We start from the raw sequence: 27,655 nt of genomic DNA on the forward strand, positions 1-27,655 counted from the left end.
TCTACAATCCTGTAATAAGGACGTCATCCTGTTCTCCTTTCTCTCAGGCTCACAAGCTTTACCATCACTACATTACAGTGCAGTATTTCTGGTTTCGTATGTCTTCATATCTAAAAATACTTGCGTGATCATTTTTAAAGTCCGCTTCACTTCTCAGGGACACAGAAACAACTGCAGGCTAACAGAGCAGAGTCCAGTCTGTCTGTGCGCTGCTAGCTAACGGTACAGCTGTTTACAACTCCACGGTAACTGCTCCGTCCATCCCGCTGGAGGGACGCGGACAGCCGAGAGGGGACAGATGAACGAGCTGGTGAAGAGCTTACCCTCCCCGACTCTCCCCGGGCTCCACCTGCCGTGTCTGGACACCCACAAGGGCTGGCTCTTCAAATGGACCAACTACCTGAAGGGCTACCAGCGGCGGTGGTTCGTCCTCAGCAACGGCCTGCTGTCCTACTACAGGTAACGGTGTCTTAACGGCTGGGGCTCCACCCGACGCGGGGTTTATTCAGTTAGTTTAAAGCTAACAGAAGATGGATTTCTTTGCATCATGTTTGTAAAGATGATGTGATTCGTTTTTTTTTAAAGAATGTGAAATCAAACTTTTTGCTTTCTGGTGGAATTAGAGTCCCAGATTGTCACTTAAAGGGGGCTGCCACCATTGGGTTCCCATGTTTCAAAAACACATCTAGTCTAGTCAAGTCTGCTTGTCCATCATCAAGCCTGATATACATACTTATATTATAAATAAACACATATTTTTTTCCGTTGAGTAGTCTATCCAGGTACTGAAAAATAAAACATAATGTATTACTTCCATTTGAAAAACATTGTTTTATTGTATAATCTGCTGCTTTGGAATTGAAACAACTTAGCTTTGGTTTCTTTACCTCCTCCCTACCTTCTAAAAAACCTTTTTAATGCTACATTAAACAACAAATTTAATCAAATATATTATAAACATGTGTGTGAATGCATGATACTTAAATAATTTGCCAGCACTTATTGCGGTCCAAGCAGGTCTTTGCGATATGCATATTATGTGCAGTGATATTGTGCTAATTATGAATTTGTGAATATTGTTCATCCCTATATATTGCTGTGTGTATGTCACAAAATAGCTTATTGATTATGCTATTGCTTACCATCCATTTTATTCTCTCCTGTTTTGTTTTTTTTTAGACCTAAACTGTATATTGTAACATCTAAATTCCCAAAACAGCGGCTCTTGTTAAAATTTTAATGCTTTGATGGTTAATAAACAAAACCATTGCGCTCACTTTTAAACAGCACAATCTTCCTCTTTTAACAAAATTCTGATTTATGTTTCTTTAAGTTCGGTTTCTGCCACCCAGTGTTTCTCCATGCTGAGTGGATGACTGACCTTTCATCTCTGCAATGCTGCTGTATTTTTTGAATTATATATAAAAATAAAAAAAATCAGTTTTGGAATCCAGTTGCTTTTAAACATTCAGCTCAGTTTGTTTATATTGCATCACTTCTCAAAGCACTGTACAAGACAAAGCATGTCAACTAATATACAGTTCTAATGTAATATATGGTTAATCTATAATTAATACCAGTACTGTCCAGTCATACTGACATATTCAGATTCAATTATATATATATATATATATATGGTCCTCTTTGATCGTATTTGCAATACAATACTGTCAAAGTCAGTTGGATATATAATGCCAGCTGGTAACAGGTTATCCATCTAAGGAAGCGTGTGGTGACAGCGGGAAGGAATGGCTCCCTTTAACAAGAAGAATACTCCAGCAGAACCACTGTACATTTGCTATGACCCACAAGGGTCTCTTTTATTGGCAAAAAAACGGAGTTAACAGAGCTAATAGAAGCAATAGCTCCATTTGTGGTTCCCTTTAGGGGAGAAACACAGCTAAAAGAGAGTTGCTGAGCTAGTAGTACTATCAATGGTGTGAAAAAGATAGGCATATTGTCTTAAAACATGCTTGTTTTGCAGTAGTAGCACAGATTTTTGTTCTTGTTTGACACAAGTTCTATTAATATCGGGGTCTGGGTTTTTTTTTGTTTTGTTTTGCTTCAGGACTCAGGCAGAGATGGCGCACACTTGCCGGGGCACTATTCCCCTGGCGAAAGCTCACATCGAGGTGGGTGACACCTGTCACTTTGTGTTAACCAGTGAAGGCCGAAGCTACCACCTGAAGGCCACATCTGAGGGGGAATGTCAGAGATGGGTGTCGGCCCTGCAACAAGCAAAGGCCAATGCCACGCTTCTGATGCATCACTCAGGTAAGATTAATATTTTCTCCTTTTTCTTATCCATAAAATCAGACCAACACATTGTGATGAAAGTAGTGTCATTTCAAAAATGTATGTTTATTTATTATTTTTAATCATGTATTAAAGCAGACTGTCTGATCTAGAAAACAGGCTCTTAAGGAAGCGAAGCAAAAATGTTGTAATTTGAAGTGTCATTTAAAGAACAGGTCACCAGAGGGCAGTGCTACCAAGCTGTCTGTTGGGACAAGGCTATTTAAAGGCAAAAAGGATATTTCCTATAAAATTAGAATTCCTACATTACTTTTTGCTACAAACATGATTATATGTTATATGAGAATGGAGGGGATAGGATTAGAATCAGTAAATCTTGAACACCCCTTTCTTTATTTGAAATACAAATAAATATAAAAGCATGCAGAAATTTGCATCCACCACCTCCCTCCCTGTCTCCTTCAGTGTGATGGCAGTCAGTGCTGAATGAAATGACCTTCCTCTCCTGACTCCTCCTCCTCCTCCCATTCTGGTAGCAGGAGGGGTAAAGGGAAAAAGCGAGAGGGAGAGACATAGGCGTGTGTGATAGGCTTTCATTTAAAATATTTTCCACTTAAGGACAATAGGCAGACACAAGTGCAGCCTTTTCAATAAGTGTCGACTTGTAAGTAAGCTGTTTTTTTTCTCTAATATTTACAGCACAATAAGATTTCAGGTAGATCATTTGTGGTTTGCATGTTTCTTTTTCTGGATCAATTTGCGTATCTGTTATCTCCCCAAGAGTGTCTCATAGTGGAGTTTATTTAGTTTTACTATTGTGTGTTCAACTGAAATGTAGAGCCAGCTTTAAAGGTGTCAAAATGACACAGTTAGTTAAAGAAGTAGGGTGTTAAATGCAGCAGTTATACAAATCAATGCCTGAAGAGGTGCCTGTAAGCACTCTTCAGTGCTGTAGAGGAGGGTTGTGCCTGCAAGATGCAAATCGATGTTTCACTTGCTGATTTTGTTTTTGCATTAGTGATTGGACTCTAATTTGTGAGAAGAATTTAAAAGGATCAAACCCAGTTTTGCGTCATACCGGAGGTCATAGAGAGTTCAGAAATCACCATATGCTTTGGTTTTCTCTGTTTTCAATTGTGAAAAGCTTAGTCGTTGCTCTTTAGTTTAACTGTACAGCAAGCAGTGACACAAATCCCGGTGCATTTTGGTTAGGTGATTACAGATTACCCTTTCATAAGCAGCCACCAGGCTCTGTCCCAGAGCAGATTAATTGGCTGAACAGATCAGAACAGCAGTAATTAAGTGGAGTTTGCAGAAGCACTGAGGCACCAACTGTGTGATATCTGTCACATGATATGCACACGTGAGCTTTGCATTCTTGAATCTGTAAAAACAGGTGTGTTGTAGCTGTTATGTGCTCTTTAAATGCACAGACTGACTCCCTTCCCACTCTGTGGTTTGACTATGAGTCACCATTTGCTCTCTGACTCTCCTGTGACTCTCCAGTGTGGAAAAAACAACCAATTTCTGCACTCACCAGCCCTCTGTGTCATTCCCCTACACATCCATCACCGTTCCAGGATGGGCTTAATGGCTTTGCATCTCCATATGAACATGTTGGATGGCAGATAGCCTCGGAGAACTTGAATTTGTACCACCTTGAGCAGCAGAAATCTGCTATATGTGGGTCATGGAACCATTACAGCCTGAAGTATACTTCAGCCTCTCATTTTTAATCTTTTTCTCCAGGGACTTTAACCAATCCAGTTTGCCCTGATTGTTTTTTTTAATTTTCTTTACCCATTAATAGTTTGTCTTCATGCTTTTGAACTCATAGACCATACTATACTGGCCTACATCCAAGCTACATGCTCGTGGGTTCTGGAATTTATTTCATTTAGCAGAGAAAGTTTTAACCTAGGAACATTTCATCACGTCCTACAGAGGCAGATGTGTCTGTTTTCAAGCTGGATTATTTAAAATGCAGGACCTATCATACACTGGTGTCTTTAGTATCATTTTTATTCTGTTATTACATGCACAATTTTAGGCTTCAGCATTCAGTTAATATATCAAGGCTAAATGAATCCTAAAAAATAAAAAATATATATATTTTACAGAAACAAAGAAAAGTACGGTGGTGCAGTTGGTAGCACTGTTGCCTTGCAGCAAGAAGGTCCTGGGTTCGATTCCCGGCCGGGGGTCTTTCTGCATGGAGTTTGCATGTTCTCCCCGTGCATGTGTGGGTTCTCACCAGGTACTCCGGCTTCCTCCCACAGTCCAAAGACATGCCAGTTAGGTTAATTGGTCACTCTAAATTGACCTTAAGTGTATGAATGAGTGTGTGTATGGTTGTTTGTGTGTTGCCCTGCGATGGACTGGCGACCTGTCCAGGGTGTACCCTGCCTTTCGCCCATAGACTGCTGGAGATAGGCACCAGCTCCCCTGCGACCCACTATGGAATAAGCGGTAGAAAATGATTGACTGACTTTGGAGAAAGCCCAAATTTCTGTATTTTTAAGTAACAGGAGCGGCACTAAGTTGACTATAGCAGCTATAGGTATACTTCAAAGACAAGCTGTTATTCCTTGCAGACGTATTTGCACCTTTTGAACTTTTCAGCATTTTGCCACTGAACAACCACAAAATGTAGCGTATTTTACTGGGATTTTATATGACAGACTAACCCAAATTAGCATAAATGGAAAGTGGAAGGGAAAGGATCAAGGTTTTTCAACAATTTTATAGATAAAATCATCTAAAAGCAATGGCCTGCATTTGTATTCACTGCAAAATAGCTCAAGGTCAGTCAGATTGTATGAAGAGGCTCTGTAAACATCAAGTTTTGCAAAAGATTCTCCTTTAGATTTTCATCTGGAGTTTGACTAGACCATTGTAGCACATGAATCTGCTTTAATCTAAACCACCCTATTGTAGCTCCAGCTGTGCGTTTTTGTTTCGTGTCCTGTTGGAAGGCAAACCTCCACCCCAGTCTCAAGTCTTTTGCAGCCTCTAACAGGTTTTCTTCCAGGACTGTATTTAGCTCCAGCCATCTTCCCATCCCCGTCCCTGCCGAAGAAAAGCATCCCCACAGCATGGTGGTGCCACCAGCGTTTTTTTTTCACCGTGGAGACGGTGTGCTTTGGTGATGTATGTCGTTACTTTTCCTCCACACATTGCAGTTTGCATGAAGGCCAGGAAGGATAATTTTACCGTGATCTGACCACAGCACCTTCTTCCACATTTGTTGTCCCTACATGGCTTTTGGCAAGTAGTATATGGGACTTCAATGGTTTTCTTCTTGGCACTTTTCGATAAAGGCCAGACTCGTGGAGGCAAGACTAATAGCTTTCTTGTCGACATATCCTCTCACCTGAGCTGTAGATCTCTGCACCTCCTCCAGAGTTACAATGGCTTTCATAGTGCCATTTACTAGCTTACTGGTAAACTTGTTTTTCCCACCTCCGAGGCTTTTCCTGGAGAGCTGTAGTTAAAACTGGGATTAAAATACAAGTGGAGTCTTGTGTACTAATTAGGTAACTTCCAAAGCCAGTTGGTTTCACTAGATTTTAGTTAGTTAATCAGATTTTTATTAGTAAATAATCATGAAAACCATAACGTTCCTTCTACTTCAAAATGATGTGTTTATGTTGATCTATCAGATATAATCCGAATAGAATAGGTTTGTGGTTGTAACATGACAAAATGTTCAAAAGTTCAAGGAAAGCACTGTTTATTGTAAATATGCTTTGTGATGCTTAGTAATCAGTCCCGTCTCCTTGAAACGCTCTGAAAGGACTAAAGACTCGCAGCTCGGCTCGTGCCAGCTAGAGGAAGAGAGACAGAAAGAGAGGAGGAAAAGGGGTAGATGCGTCATACTTTTTTCTCCCTCTTCATCTAAAAATAGCCTTTCCTCCTGATTGCATAGGCCCACGTTTCCAAGGCAACAGTGTTCATTCACAGCTTTCTGATTTTGTGGAAGATGGGTTGTTTAGAGATCAGGGTGCGAAGTGTTATTATTCCTTCCCATCCGCTACCCATTAACTCTAAATTTAAACATCTTTCTGACTGGAGTAGACAGTGCCGTCTACTCCAGTGTAGAATCTCATCATCATTAACACACAGATTGTTCAGACATATTTCTAATTGCTCAGTTTTTAAACCGATACCTTGGTTTCTTTGTGTGAAGATGACTCAGGTGATGAAACCCCTGTGCCTCAGGAGGACCGTGCCCTCACCCAAGGAGCACTGAAGTCTCTGGCCACCAAGTTGGAGGATCTGAGCACCTGTAATGAGCTGATCGGAAAGCACGGCGCCGCCCTCCAGCGCTCCCTCAGTGAGCTCGAAGACCTGCGTGGGTCCACGGAAGGCACGGACAAAGTGAAAGCTGTTAATGAGCGAGCCACTCTCTTCCGCATCACCTCCAATGCTATGATCAATGTGAGTTCACTCAGCTCATATCTCTGCTGGTATAAAGCCAGCGTAAAGGCTAAACCGATTACTGCCCTTAATGAGGGAATGTAGTGAGGCCTCGGTGCCTGTAGTGTGCTTTGATATGTTATGTTCACACCTCAGGTTTGTCGTGACTTTTTGGATGTGGCAGAATCTCACAGCCGGCGGTGGCAGAAGGCTCTGCACTATGAGAGAGAACAGCGCCACCATCTGGAGGAGACCATTGAACAGTTAGCCAAACAGCACAACAGCCTGGAGAGAGCCTGGAGGGAGAATCCCACCTCATATACAGGTGAGACATAACTCTCAGTGCCACATACAGACAAATCTAGTATCTGTGATGGCACTGTTATGGCTGCTAGTTTTCACGCATTTGTATGACTCAAGTCATCTTGAATTAATTAACTTTCTTGCTTGTTGTAGCAGAGTTAATCTACATTTAACTAGTCTAATATTATAAAACAATTAAAATCTGAGAAAATAAAAATTTGTTAAAAACCAATTAAAAGATTAATTAATACTTCATTTAAAATGGAAGAACAAACAAAATCCAGTAGTTAAAACCAAGAATTAAATTGGACTTTTGTAAACGAATATTTAATCCAACATAATATTTTTTACAAGAATATGAATCAAGAGGTTTGCAGCAACAGCATGGATTAAAAAACATTATCTCACAGGTGTGAGGAGGTGTTGTAGCTGAAGCTTAATAATATAAACCTGGATTATCAACTGTGTGGGAATTTAATCTCCTTTATTCAATCATATCTAGTAAATTATAGGCATTATTTTTGACAAATTGTTAAAAAAAAGCTATTATATCTTATAATTTGCAGCAGCAAACACAAAACTTACGTTCCTTCTTATTTAACAACTCTGGACACCCTTTTTGCCTTACTTGATGGTTTAAGGTATTAATATAGATTTTTAGAAGTTGATTTTGGCACACTTAATGTTGAACCGTAAGAAATACTATATCAGTGTAAAAAAACACAATCTTCTATACAATACCTGGTTTTGTTATAATTGCAGCAGACTGATTCTGATATATTTCGTTATTACTTTTGTTCAGTTTTAGATCAGGACAAACTAAATGCAGTGAATTTGTCTTTCGTTGGCAAAAAATAATTTCTTGGAGTTTCCAGATTGACTGAGTAAATAATGAACAAGAAATTGGCCAATTCTAGCTGGACATGCTGAGTCCTAATTCATTACACATGTTACATTATTTTCTTACTATATCAACATTATTAATTCAATTTAATTCAGTTTTATTTATATAGCGCCAATTCACAACACATGTTGTCTCAAGGCACTTCACAACAGTCAGGTACATACAGGGGTTGGACAATGAAACTGAAACACCTGGTTTGAGACCACAATAATTTATTAGTATGGTGTAGGGCATCCTTTTGCGGCCAATACAGCGTCAATTCGTCTTGGGAATGACATATACAAGTCCTGCACAGTGGTCAGAGGGATTTTAAGCCATTCTTCTTGCAGGATAGTGGCCAGGTCACTACGTGATACTGGTGGAGGAAAACGTTTCCTGACTCGCTCCTCCAAAACACCCCAAAGTGGCTCAATAATATTTAGATCTGGTGACTGTGCAGGACATGGGAAATGTTCAACTTCACTTTCATGTTCATCAAACCAATCTTTCACCAGTCTTGCTCTGTGTATTGGTGCATTGTCATCCTGATACACGGCACCACCTTCAGGATACAATGTTTGAACCATTGGATGCACATGGTCCTCAAGAATGGTTCGGTAGTCCTTGGCAGTGACGCGCCCATCTAGCACAAGTATTGGGCCAAGGGAATGCCATGATATGGCAGCCCAAACCATCACTGATCCACCCCCATGCTTCACTCTGGGCATGCCACAGTCTGGGTGGTACGCTTCTTTGGGGCTTCTCCACACCGTAACTCTCCCGGATGTGGGGAAAACAGTAAAGGTGGACTCATCAGAGAACAATACATGTTTCACATCGTCCACAGCCCAAGATTTGCGCTCCTTGCACCACTGAAACCGACGTTTGGCATTGGCATGAGTGACCAAAGGTTTGGCTATAGCAGCCCGGCCGTGTATATTGACCCTGTGGAGCTCCCGACGGACAGTTCTGGTGGAAACAGGAGAGTTGAGGTGCACATTTAATTCTGCCGTGATTTGGGCAGCCGTGGTTTTATGTTTTTTGGATACAATCCGGGTTAGCACCCGAACATCCCTTTCAGACAGCTTCCTCTTGCGTCCACAGTTAATCCTGTTGGATGTGGTTCGTCCTTCTTGGTGGTATGCTGACATTACCCTGGATACCGTGGCTCTTGATACATCACAAAGACTTGCTGTCTTGGTCACAGATGCATCAGCAAGACGTGCACCAACAATTTGTCCTCTTTTGAACTCTGGGATGTCACCCATAATGTTGTGTGCATTTCAATATTTTGAGCAAAACTGTGCTCTTAACCTGCTAATTGAACCTTCAGACTCTGCTCTTACTGGTGCAATGTGCAATCAATGAAGACTGGCTACCAGGCTGGTCCAATTTAGCCATGAAACCTCCCACATTAAAATGACAGGTGTTTCAGTTACATTGTCCAACCCCTGTACATTCCAATTAATCCTAATCATTGAACAGTGCAGTTAGATTCAGTTATTTATTCAAATTGGATAAAAAGTTTTTCTGTCTAAGGAAACCCAGCAGATTGCATCCAGTCAGTGACTTGTAGCATTCACTCCTCCCAGATGAGCATGTAGAGACAGTGGACAGTCACTGGCGTTGACTTTGCAGCAATCCCTCATACTGAGCATGCATGTAGCGACAGTGGAGAGGAAAAACTCCCTTTTAACAGGAAGAAACCTCCAGCAGAACCAGGCTCAGTGTGAGCGGCCATCTGCCACAACCGACTGGGGGTTTGAGAGAAAGAACAGAGACACAAAGAGAACAAAGAAGCACTGATCCAGGAGTACTTTCTATGGGAAGGAAAAGTAAATGTTAATGGATGTAGCTCCTTTAGTCGTTTCATCTAGAAAGAAAGAACAGATAAACTCTGAGCCAGTTTTCAAGGCTGGAGTCTGAAAGAGAGCACATACAGTTAGATACAGTTAAGCTCAGTCAATTGCCATGTCTAGGAGAGAGAAAGGGTTAAACACAAATAGACAGGGCTATGTCGATCATCGGTAGAGGGTGAGCATTAAGTTGTTGCCAGCAGAAGCTCGGACGATTCCCCTCTCCAGAAAGGTGTCACAGGCAGACACAGAGACAGGCCAGGTGTAGCTTCTAGGAAGAGAAAAGAGAGAACAAAGTTAAAAGCTGAAATAACAGCAAATAATGCAAAATTGGAGAGTAGTGTGAGAATGTAGTGAAGAGGGTGAAAGTGGTCGTTATGTCCTCCAGCAGCCTAAGCCTATAGCAGCATAACTACACAAATAGTTTCAGTTCAGATTATTTAGTTAAACGGCGCTTATTTACAACAATATCGTCTCAAGGCACCTCACAAAGGGTCCCACTGATGGTCATTGTTACACTAAAAACCACAATGATTGGGATACCTCTCTCTGTCAGACTGATTAAAACCATTGGAAAAGAGAGGGGGTCATACAGGTAGCAGAAATGGAGGATGTGTTTGCACCTCAACCATAACTGAGCCGGTTTAGGCTAAACCTGACTCCCCCTTACTCCATCCAACAGGGAGGGAGGAAGGCTCCCTCCCTGATAAACTAAGCCACTCTAACTATAAGCTTTATCAAAAAGGAAAGTTTTAAGCCTAGCCTTAAAAGTAGACAGGGTGTCTGCCTCACGGACTAAAGCTGGGAGCTGGTTCCACAGGAGAGGAGCCTGATAACTAAAGGATCTGCCTCCCATTCTACTTCTAGAGACACTAGGAACCACCAGGAAACCTGCAGTCTGAGAGCGAAGTGCTCTGTTAGGAACCTATGGAACAATCAGATCTCTGATGTATGATGGAGCTAGATCATTAAGGGCTTTATATGTGAGGAGGAGAATTTTAAATTCTATTCTGGATTTAACAGGGAGCCAATGAAGGGAAGTTAAAATAGGGGAAATATTATCTCTTTCTAATTTTCATCAGAACTCTTGCTGCAGCATTTTTAATCAGCTGAAGGCTTTTAACTGCATTTTGTGGACATCCTGATAGTAACGAATTACAATAATCCAGCCTTGAAGTAACAAATGCATGGACTAGTTTTTCAGCGTCACTCCTGGATAGGATATTTCTAATGTTGGCAATGTTCCGGAGATGAAAGAAGGAAACCCTAGAAACCTGTTTAATATGGGATTTAAATGACATGTCCTGGTCAAAAGTAACACCAAGGTTTTTTACTTTATTATCAGAGGTCAATTTAATGCCATCCAGGTTAAGTGATTGACTAAGCAGTTTCTTTTTTAAAGACTCCGGTCCAAAGACAATAACTTCTGTCTTGTTTAAATTTAGAAGCAGAAAATTTAAAGTCATCCAAGTTTTTATGTCTTCAAGACATGCTTGTAGTCTATCTAACTGGTTGGGTTCATCAGGATTCATGGATAAGTAAAGCTGAGTATCATCCGTGTAACAGTGAAAATGTATCCTATGCTGCCTGATAATTTGACCTATTGGAAGCATATACAGGTCCTTCTCAAAATATTAGCATATTGTGATAAAGTTCATTATTTTCCATAATGTCATGATGAAAATTTAACATTCATATATTTTAGATTCATTGCACACTAACTGAAATATTTCAGGTCTTTTATTGTCTTAATACGGATGATTGTGGCATACAGCTCATGAAAACCCAAAATTCCTATCTCACAAAATTAGCATATTTCATCCGACCAATAAAAGAAAAGTGTTTTTAATACAAAAAACGTCAACCTTCCAATAATCATGTACAGTTATGCACTCAATACTTGGTCGGGAATCCTTTTGCAGAAATGACTGCTTCAATGCGGCGTGGCATGGAGGCAATCAGCCTGTGGCACTGCTGAGGTCTTATGGAGGCCCAGGATGCTTCGATAGCAGCCTTTAGCTCATCCAGAGTGTTGGGTCTTGAGTCTCTCAACGTTCTCTTCACAATATCCCACAGATTCTCTATGAGGTTCAGGTCAGGAGAGTTGGCAGGCCAATTGAGCACAGTGATACCATGGTCAGTAAACCATTTACCAGTGGTTTTGGCACTGTGAGCAGGTGTCAGGTTGTGCTGAAAAATGAAATCTTCATCTCCATAAAGCTTTTCAGCAGATGGAAGCATAAAGTGCTCCAAAATCTCCTGATAGCTAGCTGCATTGACCCTGCCCTTGATAAAACACAGTGGACCAACACCAGCAGCTGACACGGCACCCCAGACCATCACTGACTGTGGGTACTTGACACTGGACTTCTGGCATTTTGGCTTTTCCTTCTCCCCAGTCTTCCTCCAGACTCTGGCACCTTGATTTCCGAATGACATGCAGAATTTGCTTTCATCCAAAAAAAGTACTTTGGACCACTGAGCAACCGTCCAGTGCTGCTTCTCTGTAGCCCAGGTCAGGCGCTTCTGCCGCTGTTTCTGGTTCAAAAGTGGCTTGACCTGGGGAATGCGGCACCTGTAGCCCATTTCCTGCACACGCCTGTGCACGGTGGCTCTGGATGTTTCTACTCCAGACTCAGTCCACTGCTTCCGCAGGTCCCCCAAGGTCTGGAATCGGCCCTTCTCCACAATCTTCCTCAGGGTCCGGTCACCTCTTCTCGTTGTGCAGCATTTTCTGCCACACTTTTTCCTTCCCACAGACTTCCCACTGAGGTGCCTTGATACAGCACTCTGGGAACAGCCTATTCGTTCAGAAATTTCTTTCTGTGTCTTACCCTCTTGCTTGAGGGTGTCAATAGTGGCCTTCTGGACAGCAGTCAGGTCCGCAGTCTTACCCATGATTGGGGTTTTGAGTGATGAACCAGGCTGGGAGTTTTAAAGGCCTCAGGAATCTTTTGCAGGTGTTTAGAGTTAACTCGTTGATTCAGATGATTAGGTTCATAGCTCGTTTAGAGACCCTTTTAATGATATGCTAATTTTGTGAGATAGGAATTTTGGGTTTTCATGAGCTGTATGCCAAAATCATCCGTATTAAGACAATAAAAGACCTGAAATATTTCAGTTAGTGTGCAATAAATCTAAAATATATGAATGTTAAATTTTCATCATGACATTATGGAAAATAATTAACTTTATCACAATATGCTAATTTTTTGAGAAGGACCTGTATATAGTAAAGAGAATTGGCCCAAGTACTGAACCCTGTGATACTCCACAATTAACCCTGGAGTTTAAAGATAATTTATCATTTACATGAACAAACTGAAATCTGTCAGACAGATAAGATTTAAACCAGCCTAGCACTGTTCCTCTGATCCCTACAGCATATTCCAGCCTTTTTAAGAGAATATTATGGTCGACTGTATCAAATGCAGCACTGAGATCTAACAGAACCAGAACAGACACAAGTCCATTATCTGAGGCCATAAGAATATCATTAGTGACTTTCAGCAGAGCTGTTTCAGTGCTATGATGAGCTCTGAAGCCTGACTGAAACTCTTCAAACAGGTCATTGCTGTGTAAATGCTCACACATTTGATTAGCAACTATTTTCTCAAGAATTTTAGATAAGAATGGAAGATTGGATATAGGTCTGTAATTTTTCAAGTCATCTCGATCAAGCGAAGGTTTCTTAAGTAAAGATTTAATTACAGCTAACTTAAAAGCCTGTGGTTCTGATCCATTTACTAAAGATAGATTAATCATATCTAAAATGGGGCTGGTAATCAGAGGGAACACTTCCTTAAATAATTTGGTTGGGATTGGGTCTAACATACAAGTTGAAGGTTTAGATGAAGCTAATATTTCTGATAACTCAGGAAGCTTCACAGGATCAAAACAGTCCAAACACAAATCAGGTTCTACAGTTATTTCCAATGTTGTCTCACTTGTTGAGGATGAAGTAATCATCTTCGGGAGTATGTCAAAGATTTTCTTTTTAATACAATCAATTTTATTTAAGAAGAATCCCATAAAGTCATGACTGCTAAGAGCTAAGGGAATGGATGGCTCAACAGAGCTATGACTCTGTGTAAGTTTAGCAACTGTACTAAAGAGAAACCTAAGATTATTCTTGTTCTCTTCTATTAATGATGAGAAATAAGCTGTTCTAGCTTGGTGAAGTGTCTTTTTATACAACAGTAGGCTATTTTTCCAGATTAAGTAGGAATCCTCTAGGTGTGTAGAGCGCCATTTTCTCTCCAATTTTCTAACATTGTGCTTTAAAGTATGCAGCTCGGAATTAAACCAAGGAGCTAGCCTCCTATGAATGATTACCTTCTTTTTCAATGGGGCTGCATTGTCTAATGCATCACGCAATGATGAAGAAACACTATGAACAAAATAATCTATTTGTGAAGGGGCAGAAACAGAATTATTGCCCTCCACTGTGCTTTTCAGTGATAATGAGGAAATTAAAAGTGGAACAGATTCTTTAAAGGTTGTTACAGCATCGCCTGATAATGATCTACTGTAATGAAATTTTCTTTCAGGTGTGGAGTACTCGGTTAAATTAAACTCAAAGGTTATTAAGAAATGGTCAGACAGGACAGGATTATGAGAAAATATTGTTATGTCTTTACACTTAATGCCAAATGTCAACATAAGGTCCAGAGAATGAAGACAAAGGTGGGTAGGTTTGTTAATGTTTTGAGCAAAGCCAATTGAGTCTAAGATAGCATTAAACGCTATATTTAGGCTATCACTTTCAGCGTCTACATGAATGTTAAAATCCCCCACTATAATAACTTTATCTGTATTTAACACTGAATCAGATAAAAGGTCTGAAAACTGATCTAAAAATTGAGAGTAAGGGCCTGCTGGACGGTACAAAACAACAAACAGGAGTGGTTTTAGTGCTTAGCAATTTGGATGAGGAAAACTAAGGATTAAATATTCAAGAGTTGTAGCTATTGATTGGTCTGGGACTAATCAATAAATCCGACTGAAAGATGGTTGCTACTCCTCCTCCTCGCCCAGTAATTCGAGGAATGTGAAAATTAAAATAATTAGTAGGAGTTGACTCATTTATAGTAACATAATCCTCTTGCTGCAGCCAGGTTTCTGTGAGGCAAAATAAATCAATCTGATTGTCACAAATCAGGTCACTAACTAGCAGTGTCTTTGAAGAGAGATCTTATGTTCAGTAAGCCACATTTAATTGTTTTATTTTTCTTTTCGGTCTGAGTTGTGTTTATTTTTATTAGATTTTCCTGATTTCCTCCTTTTAGATTATTTTTTCATCTATTCGATTTTGGTCGTGTGCGAGACACTGTCTTAATAGGGTAATGGGTGGGTAGCAGTACAGAAGCTGCAGAGAGGAGTATTAAACTACGACCCTGCTTCCTGGTCTGAACACTGGGTTGTCAGAGTTTTGGAGAACTAATAAATTTGGCCAGATTCCTAGAAAGAAGAGCTGCTCCATCCAAAGTGGGATGGATACCGTCTCTCCGGATCAGACCATGTTTTCCCCAAAATGTTCGCCAGTTATCAATGTAGCCCACATTATTTTCTGGACACCACCTAGACATCCAGCGGTTGAATGACAGCATGCGGCTAAACATGTCGTCACTGGTCAGATCGGGGAGGGGACCAGAGAAAATTACGGAGTCCGACATTGTTTTGGCAAACTTACACACCGAAGCAACACTAACTTTGGTGACCTCCGATTGACGTAACCAGGTGTCATTACCGCCAGCGTGAATAACAATCTTACTGTATTTACGCTTATCCATAGCCAGCAGTTTCAGGTAGGATTTGATGTCGCCCGTTCTGGCCCCCGGCAGACATTTGACTATGGTCGCTGGTGCCACGTTTCTGACTATGGAGCTGCCAATTACCAGAGTCTGCTTCTCAGCGGGTGTGTCGCTGAGCGGGGAAAGTCTGTTAGAAACGCAGACGGGTTGGTGGTGACCTGTGGGCTGGGATCTAGGACTATGCTTTCTATGTACCGTCACCCAGCCAGCCTGAGGCCCCGGCTGCGCGGGCTCTGCTGGAGGACAGCTACGGGGAGCTACCCTCAGTGGCTCCGCGCTGGCTAAGGGGCCTCGGCTATCTGCTGGTTTTTCAACAGCGCGGAGCCGGGCCTCCAATTCCGACACCATCGCCTCCAAAGCTACAAAAATGCTACATTTATTACACGTCCCATTATCACTAAAGGAGGCAGAGGAGTAACTGAACATCTGACACAGAGAGCAGGAGAGAGGAGGAGACTCAGAGAGAGAAACAGTAGAACGGGTAGCCATGGTGGAGCTAACGCTAAGCTAGCGACCCCTTACCACTACTAGAAAAACCGTGTAAACACGGAGAGTCCCCAAACGTTAAAAGTAGCAACAGAAAGTAAGTGTTTTAACGTGCTTATGTATTATAACAAGTAAGAGATATCACAGTAGAGAGAAATCAGATCAAACGAGAGAGCTTCACACACCCAGTGCAACAGCGAAAACAGGAAGTGACGTTACCCAGAGCTCCCAACCCAAGGGGTATTACACGCAGCTATAGCAACGTAATAGTGAAAACACACAGGGATACTTTGTTACTGTAGAATAAAAGTGGAATGTTGTTTTTTTGACTTTCATTTCAGTATATTATACCATGTTTCTCTAATTTCAGGCAAATTAAGACTTAAAATGTGGTCTAACTTAAAAACCATGAAATCTTTGATCCTAAGGGAGTATTTGTCCAGTTATAGTCAGTTTGTATAAATCATTTGCTCAAGTATTTGACCTAACAGGTAAGCATAGTTGTAAAACCTGGAAGAAAAAGTGAGTTTTTTCATTTGCAAAAACCCATCACTTCAGTTTAAATTGGTACAAAGAAAGCTACACTTAAAACTATTTTACTCTTGGCTGATTGCTTTCCCTGTCTGTACAATTTACATACAATTTAATTTACAGATAAACCCAGCTTAGTTCATATTTCCCAGTTTTATGCTCTGTGGTCAATAACGTTTCCATTTAGTGCCAGATTGGTTTGGATAGTTGTTTTTACTTAATGAAATCATGATTTCAAAACTGGAAATCTGTGACTAATATTAAAAGTTGTTAGATGATGTCGGACATTTAAATGTGACAAAAACAAATGAAACGGGAAGTAGTGAAATCATTTTTTATGTCTTTGGACAGATAGATGAGTAGGTACTTTCAGCATTTAGACAGTTAAACACTTAATAGAATCTGGAAATATACATATTTTTCCTACTCTATTTTGTCCCAGATCTGGAAAATACTTAAATCAAGCTTCAGACTTTTCCAGACTACATAAGGACCCTGACCCTTGCCAGGCTACACACAACTGTTTGATTAAATAACTCATTATTACTTAATATTTCAAATGTTGCACACCCAGTCCTGCTAGGAATTGCTTCAAATTGTATTCAATAAACAGTTATATCAAAGTAATTTTACTCTGACATTGCTCATGTTTTAACATTTTAATGGCAATATTAAAAAATAACAACCTAGAACTCTGGTTTTTGAGTTGCTTTAGTCAAAAACACATAAGAAATCATTTATAGTAACAATAATAAACAACCTTTATGTAACATAAATTGAAAACACTTAGAAAATGAAACTCCTTCAGCTAATCTGTCCCATGCTTTCTCCTGCAGGTGTGGAGCGGCCTCAAGAGGGGGACGCGAGTGATGAAAATGAAGAAGCGGAGTTCTTTGATGCCATGGAGGACGGCCCTTCATTCATAACTGTGACTGCCACAGGCAATATCCAACGCAAGTAGGGGGCGTCACGTTTAGTGATCTCAAAGCTGGGCTCTAGCTCTGGTAACTGTTATTATCTGACCCACTGCTTTGTTTTAGGCGCTCGGGCAGTAACCAGAGTATGATGAGTGGAGGAGTGCCTAATCACTGGACTCACAATGAGAGTGTGAGTCAAAACAGTATTAACACTGAATGTCAAACATGTTTGTCTTCATTTTATTGTGTACAGTGCTTTGTAAAAGTATTCATACCCCTGGAACTTGTTCACATTTTGTCTCATTACGAGCATAAACGCCCTTCCTCCCATCAACTCTGACCAGCTGAAGAAAATCATTTCCACAGCATGATGCTGCCACTGCCATGTTTTACAGTGGGGATGGTGTGTTCAGGGTGATGTGCTCAGTTAGTTTTCCACCACACATAGCATTTTGCATTCAGCCCAAAAAGATAAATATTGATCTAATTTGACCACAGCCCCTTCTTCAGCATGTTTGATGTGTCTTCATTGTGGCTTGTCACAATGTGTAAACCGAACGTCTTATAGCTTTCTTTTGACAATGTTTTTCTTTCTTTCTACTTCCATAAGAGAGTGAACAACTAATCTTTGTCCTGTCAACAGATTCTGCTTCCTAAGCTCTGGATCTCTGCAGCTCCGCACATATTTTTTTTCAGGAGTATCACAGTAAAGGGGGCTAAATACAAATGTATGACAAGGTTTTCAGATTTTTATTTGCGAAATTTGAAAAGAGTCTATCATTCTTCTTGCTCTTCAAAGTTATTCACTACTTTGTGTTGGTCGGTCACATAAAATCTGAATAAAATACATTGTAGTTGGTGGTTGTAACGTGACAAAATGTGGAAGAATTCAAAGTGGTGTGAATAGTTCTCAGTTAATATTTATTTACTTTTTTGCTATTTAAAGGACACCTCAGGCACAAATCAGATGCAGCTACGAAGAACAAGGCGCAGCCGTATCCCTGACAAACCAAACTACTCCCTTAACTTGTGGAGCATCATGAAAAACTGCATCGGAAAAGACCTATCCAGGATTCCCATGCCTGTAAATCAAAAAAAACAATTTTGTGCACATAGGAATTGGTAATGGGCTGGTATTTAATATTGTAGAGGTGAATTTCTTCTCTCCAGATAGAAATGACATGTTTTCTTGCAGGTAAACTTCAACGAGCCGCTGTCGATGCTGCAGCGTCTGACGGAGGATTTGGAGTACAGCGAGCTGCTGGACCGGGCTGCTCGCTGCGACTCGTCCCTGGAGCAGATGGGCCTTGTGGCCGCCTTTTCTGTCTCATCCTACTCAACCACAGTCCATCGAACCGCCAAGCCCTTCAACCCTCTGCTGGGGGAGACTTACGAGCTGGACCGACTGGAGGAGTACGGCTATCGCTCCATCTCTGAACAGGCGAGACACAAACATAAGCATCCATTGTACTGCTTCGTCACCGCACACAAACACATCAGTTTACCCATCTAAGCATTCAAATGATGGGATGGGTCTGCAGTTAATAGCTTTCACTGATGCTAGCTTATACCGTTCAATCTCAGGTCAGCCATCATCCACCAGCTGCTGCCCACCATGTGGCGTCAGAGTGTGGATGGACTCTGTGGCAGCACATAACTATTGATAGCAAGTTTCGTGGGAAATATATTTCTGTAATGCCATTAGGTAAGAAGCAGTAAGCAGCAAATAAGAACAGCACTCTCCAGATTTATTGGCCAGATTGAAACTTTCAGCAACAACTGCTCTTTAGAGATAAAAGCAACCTTTCATAATGGCCATTTTAGTCCCCAAACTAGCCCCCAGAGAGAAAGTCCCCAGACCTAAATGCTCAGGAAAACCTGGACGTAGTTGAAGGGACGAGAACATAAGAGAAGACACGGGACTCAGAACTATCTAGAGAGGTTGTGCAAAAAGAAATGGTCAAAGATCCCTCTCTCTGTATACCCCAACCTTGTGAAATGAGCGCTATCCTAGTGGCCAAAGGGGGTAGTACAAAATATTAACAGCAGCAGTCTGTCACAGATTTCTTAAAGAAACAAAGAAGATTTAGAATTCTGTGCAATTTATTTCTCCAATGAATAAATTTACTTTCCTACTTTTTTCACTGACTGCAATAAAAGTTGAATTCATATTAAGTTTTTTTTACACATCTTTTCCAAGGGTACCAATAACTGTGGAGGGTGCTGTATTAATATAAACATTAGCCAAACTGAATCTATAAAATACAAATGATCCAGGCAAGTGGTGTTTGTGTGTTTTGGTCTTCACCTCAGGTAACATTCACCTGCAGTTCCACTCAAGTGGAAACCATTATGTGTGGAGCAAAGTGACATCAACAGTGCACAACATCATTGTAGGGAAACTTTGGATCGATCAGGTGGGTTTAGCCTTATAAATTATAGTCTACAACTACAACTGAGGTAAAATAGGAGCAGTCAACTTATGTCTGTTCCATCTGTTCTTCGTACTGTCCTCATGTCTGACACCGCTGACAGTCTGGGGACATTGACATTGTGAACACCACCACAAAGGACACCTGCCGTCTCAAATTCTCCCCATACAGCTACTTCTCCAGGGAAGTTCCACGAAAAGTAAGTTTCACGTTTCCGCTCAGTTACAGACAAGCAGTTGCTAAACTTGAGCTAGCCAGCAGTTTTGAAACAGAGCAGAGATGGCATCTAATCAGGGTTACATATTTTTCAAGTCAGGTTGTATTACTCTTGTCCATTTTGGTCGGACAGATCAAATAGGCTGCGCAGTTCAACATACGCAGCTCAACAGACATCGCAGCTCTGACATCACCCGGGATTATAAAACCTGCGGAAAATAAACTTTCGTTGCCATTTCCAGCGTGTCACGGGACGACGCAACGGAGGCGCATATCTGGAGAGACAAAAGCTCGCAGGCAAACTTTTTTTGCTCCACAAGACCATTCCCGGAAGAGCTTGAAAGCTGGAAATCTGTCTGATACAAGAAGGTCAGAAGATTCATATACCGATCGAAGACCCTGCCGACACCCGGCGCAGGTGCAAAACTCACAGAGGTTTTATTTCCAAGGAGATGAGTTTTCGTCCTTGTGATTCAGTCCATTAAACGGTTCTTCATATTTTTTTTCTTTTCCTGTTTCGGACGAATGAGAAGTTGACCATTTTTTGAGTTGATCACGGACGCGTGTTCCCCCCCTCGTTTTTTTTTTTTCAGACCTGGCCCATCCTCAACTAGTGGAGAGAAGAAATCAATGTCAGAGTAATTTCGTCCTTTTTATATTAAATTGGATAGGTCCATTTAGAGGTCTGGGCAGGATGAGGCATAGTTAAGGTGATTCAGAATCACCAATAGTTAATCCAAGGTATCAACTTGTTGCATGCAATACAGATTGAAGTGTTTTATGGTGAGCTGTTTTGATTTGCTGTGCAAGTGCTGCGTGTTTTTGTCCGGCTGATCCCAAATCAGCCAGGAGTTAGAAGTTGGACTTTTAAAGTTTTTCCATTCAAAGCAACTGCTGTCTGGGCCTCGCCTGACCACTCCTTTGTTCCAGTTTTATTGCTGGAGGTTTTTTTTCCACTAAGTTCCCGCCTCAGTTTTATGACTCTTTGGCTGGTCGTGGCTAACAGCACAGCCCACCGTCTACCAGCTGATCACTGCAATCGAGATGCATCAGCACCCAAGGAGGATTTCTCTTTCCAAGTTAATCCAAATCGCACATTTTGTCCATTAAACTGCTGGTTTGATCTTCATAGACACTCAATGCGCATATATATATTTTTTTATTGTTAGTCATTTTTATCCCCTTTACGTAGGATAGAGCTTGTTAGTTAGGTGAAGATTTTTGGACCAGAATAATGGTATATCAGAATTATTTGGCTTCAATAAATCTTCATATATATAATGAAGAGAAGCGTTTGTGTTTATCTCGTGCAAGAGTGATTTATCTGTCAAAACAAGGTTGAAGTTCCCCCACCTTCATTTTGTTAAATTGTTAACAATTATTAATGAGAAATTTGCTAACTGTAATTATTAAGAGCTTAGAGCCCATAATCACAAAAGCCGGGGAACATCTCTGATTTCTATTCGTAAGTAATGATTTTTGGTTAAGAAATTATTTTCCTGAATTATGATTTATAATTATAATATTCCAGAACTCTCCAAACCTAGAAAATGCATTTATTTAATTCTATTCTTTTTCCAAGCTGTTTAAGACTTTTTAGGAACCTCGTGTAGCTGAAATCTTCACCTTATGCTCCTTTCGTTGCATTCTCTAGGTGACAGGGGTAGTGGAGGATGGAGAGGGCACCGCCCATTACATCCTGTCAGGAACCTGGGATGACAAAATGGAAAGTGCAAAAATAGTGGAAAGCAGCCAGGGGTGTGGAGGCTCTGAAGGCAAACAAAAAACTGTTTATCAGACTCTTCAACCCAAACTGCTGTGGAAAAAATATCCTCTTCCGTATGTTTCTGAAATCTAACACTTAACCACCTCTACTTGACTGCATAAGTACACATCAGAAAAGTTCTCTCATCTCTTCTCAGAGACAATGCAGAGAACATGCACTATTTCTCCGCCCTGGCGCTGACCTTAAACGAGCCGGAGGAGGGTGTTGCACCTACCGACAGCCGTCTGCGACCGGACCAGCGGCTGATGGAGGCAGGCTTGTGGGACGAGGCAAACATCGAGAAGCAGCGGCTTGAGGAACGTCAGAGACTGGAGAGGAAAAGAAGGGAGGTGCAAGCTAATCAGGTCCTGGAGGAAGGTGAGTACCTGAACCCCCGAAACCATAACATTGTAAACATCTTCATGAGAAAGTTTAAAGTTACGTTATAAAACAATATCCCAAAGCTTTGAACATGGCCTGTAGCACTTTTATTATTCAAAAAGAGAGGCTCTCTACCCAATCTGACGGAGCTTGGGTGGTTTTGCAAAGAAGAATAGACAAATATTTCGGGCTCTAAATGTGCAAAGTTGGAAGAGACATTCCCCAAAAGACATGCAGCTGTAATTGCATCAAAAGGTGGATGAACAAATGATTGACTCACCGGGGCTGATTACAAATTACAGATTTTTATTACAGATTTGTAGTGATTAAAAAAAAAAGTTTAAAATCTATGTATCATTTTCTTTCCACTTCACAATTACTTTGTGTTGATCAATCACAAAAATCCCAATATTGTTATTTATACATTGGAAGAACAACATTATATTTTCTTTTTCTTAATCTTGTTCAACTCTTTGTTTTCAGTGCAAGACATCGAAGGTTACCAGCCAGTGTGGTTTGAGAAGAGAACAGATGAAAACACAGGAGAAGCGTCCTACAAGTACAGAGGCGGCTACTGGGAAGCTAAAGAAAGACAAGACTGGAGTCATTGCCCTGAGATCTTCTAGGAATCTAGTAGTTGTTGGAGGTGAGAGCTCAGATGAAGAGGTGGTAGTGAGTGAGACAGCTGTTTACACTCAGCTTTTAAAGCACAAAACCTCTAGCCTCTACTTCCTGTGTATATTTGTTCAATCTCTGTTGCAGATGTGCTACCAGGATGCATGGCTTCAGTTGGTATATGCTTAAGTGGTCTGCAGAACTTATATATCTGAACAATTCAAGTTCCGTGTGGCTGTCTGTGAGTGTGATAGAACTTTAGTTTACAGAGAACCAATTTCAGCACTAAAACACACCTAACTGGGTGTTCATGGGCAAGCCTGGGTGCAGAGCTCTCTGGGTGTCTGCTACTCACTGACCGTCCTTCTCTAGTCAGTGATAGGTAGTAAGGATATCAGTCTTTGAAAGTGAGGGACAGAGCCTTCTCTGCTGTAAAGTTGTCTCAGCAGAGCATGTGTTATTGATCCTTCATATTCTTCGTTGATTTGTACCACACTATGTTTCAGAATCGCAAAAATAGTATCCTGCAGCACAAGGGTGGCCTCTAAAAACAAGGACCTCGTTTCATGGATGGCTGATTGAGAGAAATTGTGTCCATTGTTTTGTTAAAGGTGTACTCCGTCAATTTAACAACTTTAAGCCAGCACACTCCAAACACAGATCAGTGCAAACCCCAAGAGAGCAGATGTATGATCGGATTAGCACTAAAGAAGTTTCACTGAGTCCATGAAATACTCAAGCCACACTATTTATGTATTTTTATCTTAGATGTTGGACACTACAAACTGCAGGTCTTTTGTACATTTAAAAGCCCTGAAATGTCTAACTGCAGACATTTCTGAGTTGTTTAAAGATTATTAGGTAAGACTATTATGATTTTTGACCCATTCAGGGGTATAATCTAATAGTTAATAAATAAATATTCAATACATTAATCATTCCAGTAAGAAGTCAAACTGTATGAGTGGTTCAGAAATGTCCCTAATTTGTACTATACTAGAATTTGATTGGAAAGACTATTGTCCTATTCAATCTACACATAATCCTCCACAATTACAGACAAAAAACAGTTTATATAAATATTCCAACCATTTCCTTTGACAGCCACAACTCTGAGCTCAGGTAATCCATACCACAATCAGTGATTATTGGGCTACTTCAGCAACTGTCTTCAGTAAGTCCACAGACGACACACTTCTGTCATTTTAAGGTCTTACAGCTCAAGCCTAACAGAGGGCAACATTTGTAAGAAAGAAGTCTGGAGAAAGTTACAAGAAAAATCTTGCATTTAAAGTCCTAAAAAGCACAGTTGGGTTTAAGCTTTCTAGATTTGGCTGCCCAGTTAAACAGATTAATCAGGGAGAACAGGTCAGCCATAATCAATAAGCCTATATAATTATGAATGAGTTGTTTTGTCGAGATAATATACAGATAAATTGCTATTAATGCTGCACTCTATTAGTTTAGTTGATAGACTCGTTGAACATAAAACGACATTTGAAGAAACATGACAGTCTGCTGGGGATTTGAAAAAAGCATCAAGCATCAAGATGAAGAGGAGCATAATTGTCTGATTTTATAAGACAGGATGTGAAGAGCCACTATTCCCAACAATGTGTTTGCAGAACAAATACTGAGCACCATTTAACAAATCCCATCTCTGCATTCAAGCACTGGGGTGGCAACATCATTATGTGGGAACAAACGCAACAATTCATAGACTAGTATGAATCAAGGCAGGATGGAACTGACATTGTTTTTCACCAGAAGACCCTTTAAGAGGTTACTTCTGCAGTTTGGATTATATTTACATTTTTAAGATTTTTCATTAGGTCCTAATTTATTAAATAGGTAAATGGTTAAATTATTGTTTAAGCATCATATTAAATGTATCCCTAATTATTTTATTACATCAATAATTTACTAAGTATATATTGAACATGAAATTCAGCAGTTAAAATTGAATGGAGAAGTCATAATACATTTATTTATTTAATGATTTAATGGTTCCTTTGTGAAAATGCACCATAAAATAATTGAAAGTGTCAATGTGGCTCATTAAATACGCTGTGTTAAGAGCTGTCTTCGAGGTCGAAGCTCAGAGCTGGGAATCACGTCACAACCGCGGTGAGAGTGTTCTAATTTCAGGTTGGAAAATAGTAGGATTTGCTTCTTGGCTTGTTGAGAAGTAATATTAGAAGCATAAGGTGATAATAACACATTTCACCCCATCCAGTTTAAAGTCCTCTATAGGATTTAGATGTGTTGACTTCATCATAAAACAGATAACTGCAAGAATAATATGTCATTCTTTCTGATAAACGGTGATGTGAAATCTGAGTAAATGCAAAAGGTAGTTCTCAAATGATGATTTCATTTCTTAAGGCAAATGTTTTCCAAATGAATCTGGTGCTGAGGGATAAAATAATCGCCACCCTTGGCAGCAACAACTGCAATCAGTCGTTTTCAATGACTGGCAATGAGCCTTTTTCATCGGTGCAGAGGGATTTTAGCCCCCATTTCTCTGCTGAATTGTTTTACTTCAGTCACGTTGGACGGTTTTTGACCATCAACAACCCATTTAAGGTCATGCCACTGCATCCTAATCACATTTAAGTCCAGACTTTGACTAGGTCACTCCAAAACCTTCATTTTGTTTTTTGAACCATTCAGAGCTGGTGCAGATTATTGTCTTTGTTGGTGTGGATAGCTTTTTCCCCTTAAAAAGTGAAACCATCATTTTCTGTACTTCAAATTTGTTTGATCTGAAATATTTAGGCATAGCAGAAAAGCAAAAACAGGGCAAATACTCTTTCTCAGCACTGTAATTGCACTCATGTTCCACCTACCATCCACCACTATTTTTAATACCCTTCTAACTATTTAGTTCAATTGTTTACTTCTTTGTTGCCTCCTCCACTGTAAATCGACATAGAAACTCTCCAGATTTTTCATTTCATGTCCATGTCTTTCCCTTTATATCTCTTCTTCTTTACGGAAATATTTTACAAAAGAGATAAACTTACAGCATGGCCTGAATCATAAATCCATTAGTATTCCTAGCACTTTGATGCTGGAATCTCCGTGTTCTGATTTAAATGATTAAATGTGGCTGAATGGGCCTCTTGTGTCATATTTTTTTCCTCAATCAACAGTAAAAAAAAAAGGAAGATGGATGCATAAACAAACATAATTTCTGAATGATACAACTTATAAAGTTCTCAGGCTGCAACAGAAAATCCAAAAAGCAAGCAACTACTGGAAGTAAGTTATTGTTATTTCCGATCTCTAAATCAAACAAAGTAAAAAAAAAAACTTTTGTGGAGATATATGTGCAGAGCCGTGATGAAAAATGCTCAATTTCCTTTTAAAGATTATAAAAAATATAAACAATATAAATGCTTCGAGAACACTCAAGGCGCATGTCTGCTTTTCTTCTGAAAATGTGTTAAAACTCAATTTTAAGAGTTTCTCTGATGCATAAATCAGTTTAACCTCCTGGATTGTGCACAATGAGAACTTCTATTGGTGGTTAATGGTAATTCTAGCCTTAATTAGAGTATATAACAAACCAGTATTAATACAAAGTATGAGATAGAAACAAAAAACTTTTTATACAGATTATAGATGTTATTTATTCTCTCCAGACTTATAAGGAATACATTCAGGTAATTTATTTTGATAATACAAGTCAGTTTAAGACATCAATGTGTTAAACAACTATTTTCCCTATATTAAGTTTAAGAAATTAAGATATCCATGACAGATATGTATATCATTATTTGTGTATATGTAAATATTATTTTTCTGTTCTTGTTGTTACTTTAAGATGCTATATGTCAGCAATAATGTAATCTGAACAGCTATTAACGTACAAAAAAAGCACCACTTAGGTCAAACTAGTTTAGATTTCCCTTAGATGAGTGATGGATTAGTTGCTAACATGCACATGGGCATCCCTAGTAAATATCCTCCTTAGCCAATATTTGCTTGTGTATTTAGACCTTACTGTGTGTCATAATGGGGCATGGTTCACATATGTGGCTGTCAGGTCAGTTTCGACCTGTATTTAGCAACAATACTGTAGAAATAGAAGCTCATCTGTTACATCACTGTAATAAAAATGTTTAACATTACTTGAATATTTATACAATCACTCTTTATCTTCTGGTTTTGAGTAGTTGAACCCGAATGCATCTAATGGTGTTGCAGAGGCTAAATTGTGAATGTAAGAGGATTAGATGCTGTATGTAATATTATTCTAAATAGTATATAAAATCCTATTAAAAAAAAAGCACAAGGTCTTGTTTATCTGCAGAAACATGGTGCAAAATCTGGAAGTTTCCATTGCAGTGCACACAGTAACTATGCATGGTTTAAAAGTGCAAATGCACTTTTGTAGTGAGCAGTGTTCTAACCTCTCTAATGTTTGTGGATTGGCAATGAAAGATGATGTAAATTCACCTTTTGTGCCCAGTTACCTCAGAAAGTTTAAATTTTCGAAATCAAATAAAATACTACAAAAGAAACTGTGATATGGTTCAGTCAAATCCTTGTTGTTTCTGTTGTTTTTCTTACAGTTTCTTACAGCATCAAAATGTGATTTTTTTTTTGTTAATAGGAATATGTTATTTTAAGTTTTTATAATTAATGCATTTTTTTAGGCATTTTAAATTTTGTCCAGTATCTTTTGAAAACTCATACTTGGGCAACATTTTTATCCCTGTTTTATATACAGTATTACATTACTTTTATTTTCCATAGGTATTGTATATTTATCTT

At 39.8% G+C, this 27,655-nt stretch overlaps 1 protein-coding gene across 3 annotated transcripts; it reads left to right on the plus strand.

Annotated features, from left to right (window-relative positions):
- Positions 1–27,423, plus strand: LOC124872410 (oxysterol-binding protein 2-like). 3 transcript variants are annotated; one of them, XM_047372365.1, is made up of 15 exons: positions 1–459; positions 2,069–2,274; positions 6,446–6,696; positions 6,832–7,000; positions 17,384–17,504; positions 17,588–17,654; positions 18,411–18,548; positions 18,660–18,905; positions 19,049–19,169; positions 19,778–19,881; positions 20,000–20,095; positions 21,767–21,951; positions 22,035–22,255; positions 22,742–22,904; positions 23,021–27,423. In XM_047372365.1, exons 1-14 carry the CDS (start codon positions 299–301, stop codon positions 22,882–22,884), a joined length of 2,229 nt encoding a protein of 742 aa, XP_047228321.1. In that variant the 5' UTR covers positions 1–298; the 3' UTR covers positions 22,885–22,904; positions 23,021–27,423. The 3 variants fall into 3 exon arrangements, with proteins under 3 accessions (XP_047228321.1, XP_047228320.1, XP_047228322.1); XM_047372364.1 differs by having other exon boundaries at positions 22,742–27,423; XM_047372366.1 differs by lacking the exons at positions 1–459; positions 2,069–2,274 and adding an exon at positions 2,809–2,920 and having other exon boundaries at positions 22,742–27,423.
- Positions 27,424–27,655: the final 232 nt, after the last annotated feature.

This window comes from Girardinichthys multiradiatus, chromosome 8 (genome assembly GCF_021462225.1).
Source record: "Girardinichthys multiradiatus isolate DD_20200921_A chromosome 8, DD_fGirMul_XY1, whole genome shotgun sequence".
NCBI lineage: Eukaryota > Metazoa > Chordata > Actinopteri > Cyprinodontiformes > Goodeidae > Girardinichthys > Girardinichthys multiradiatus.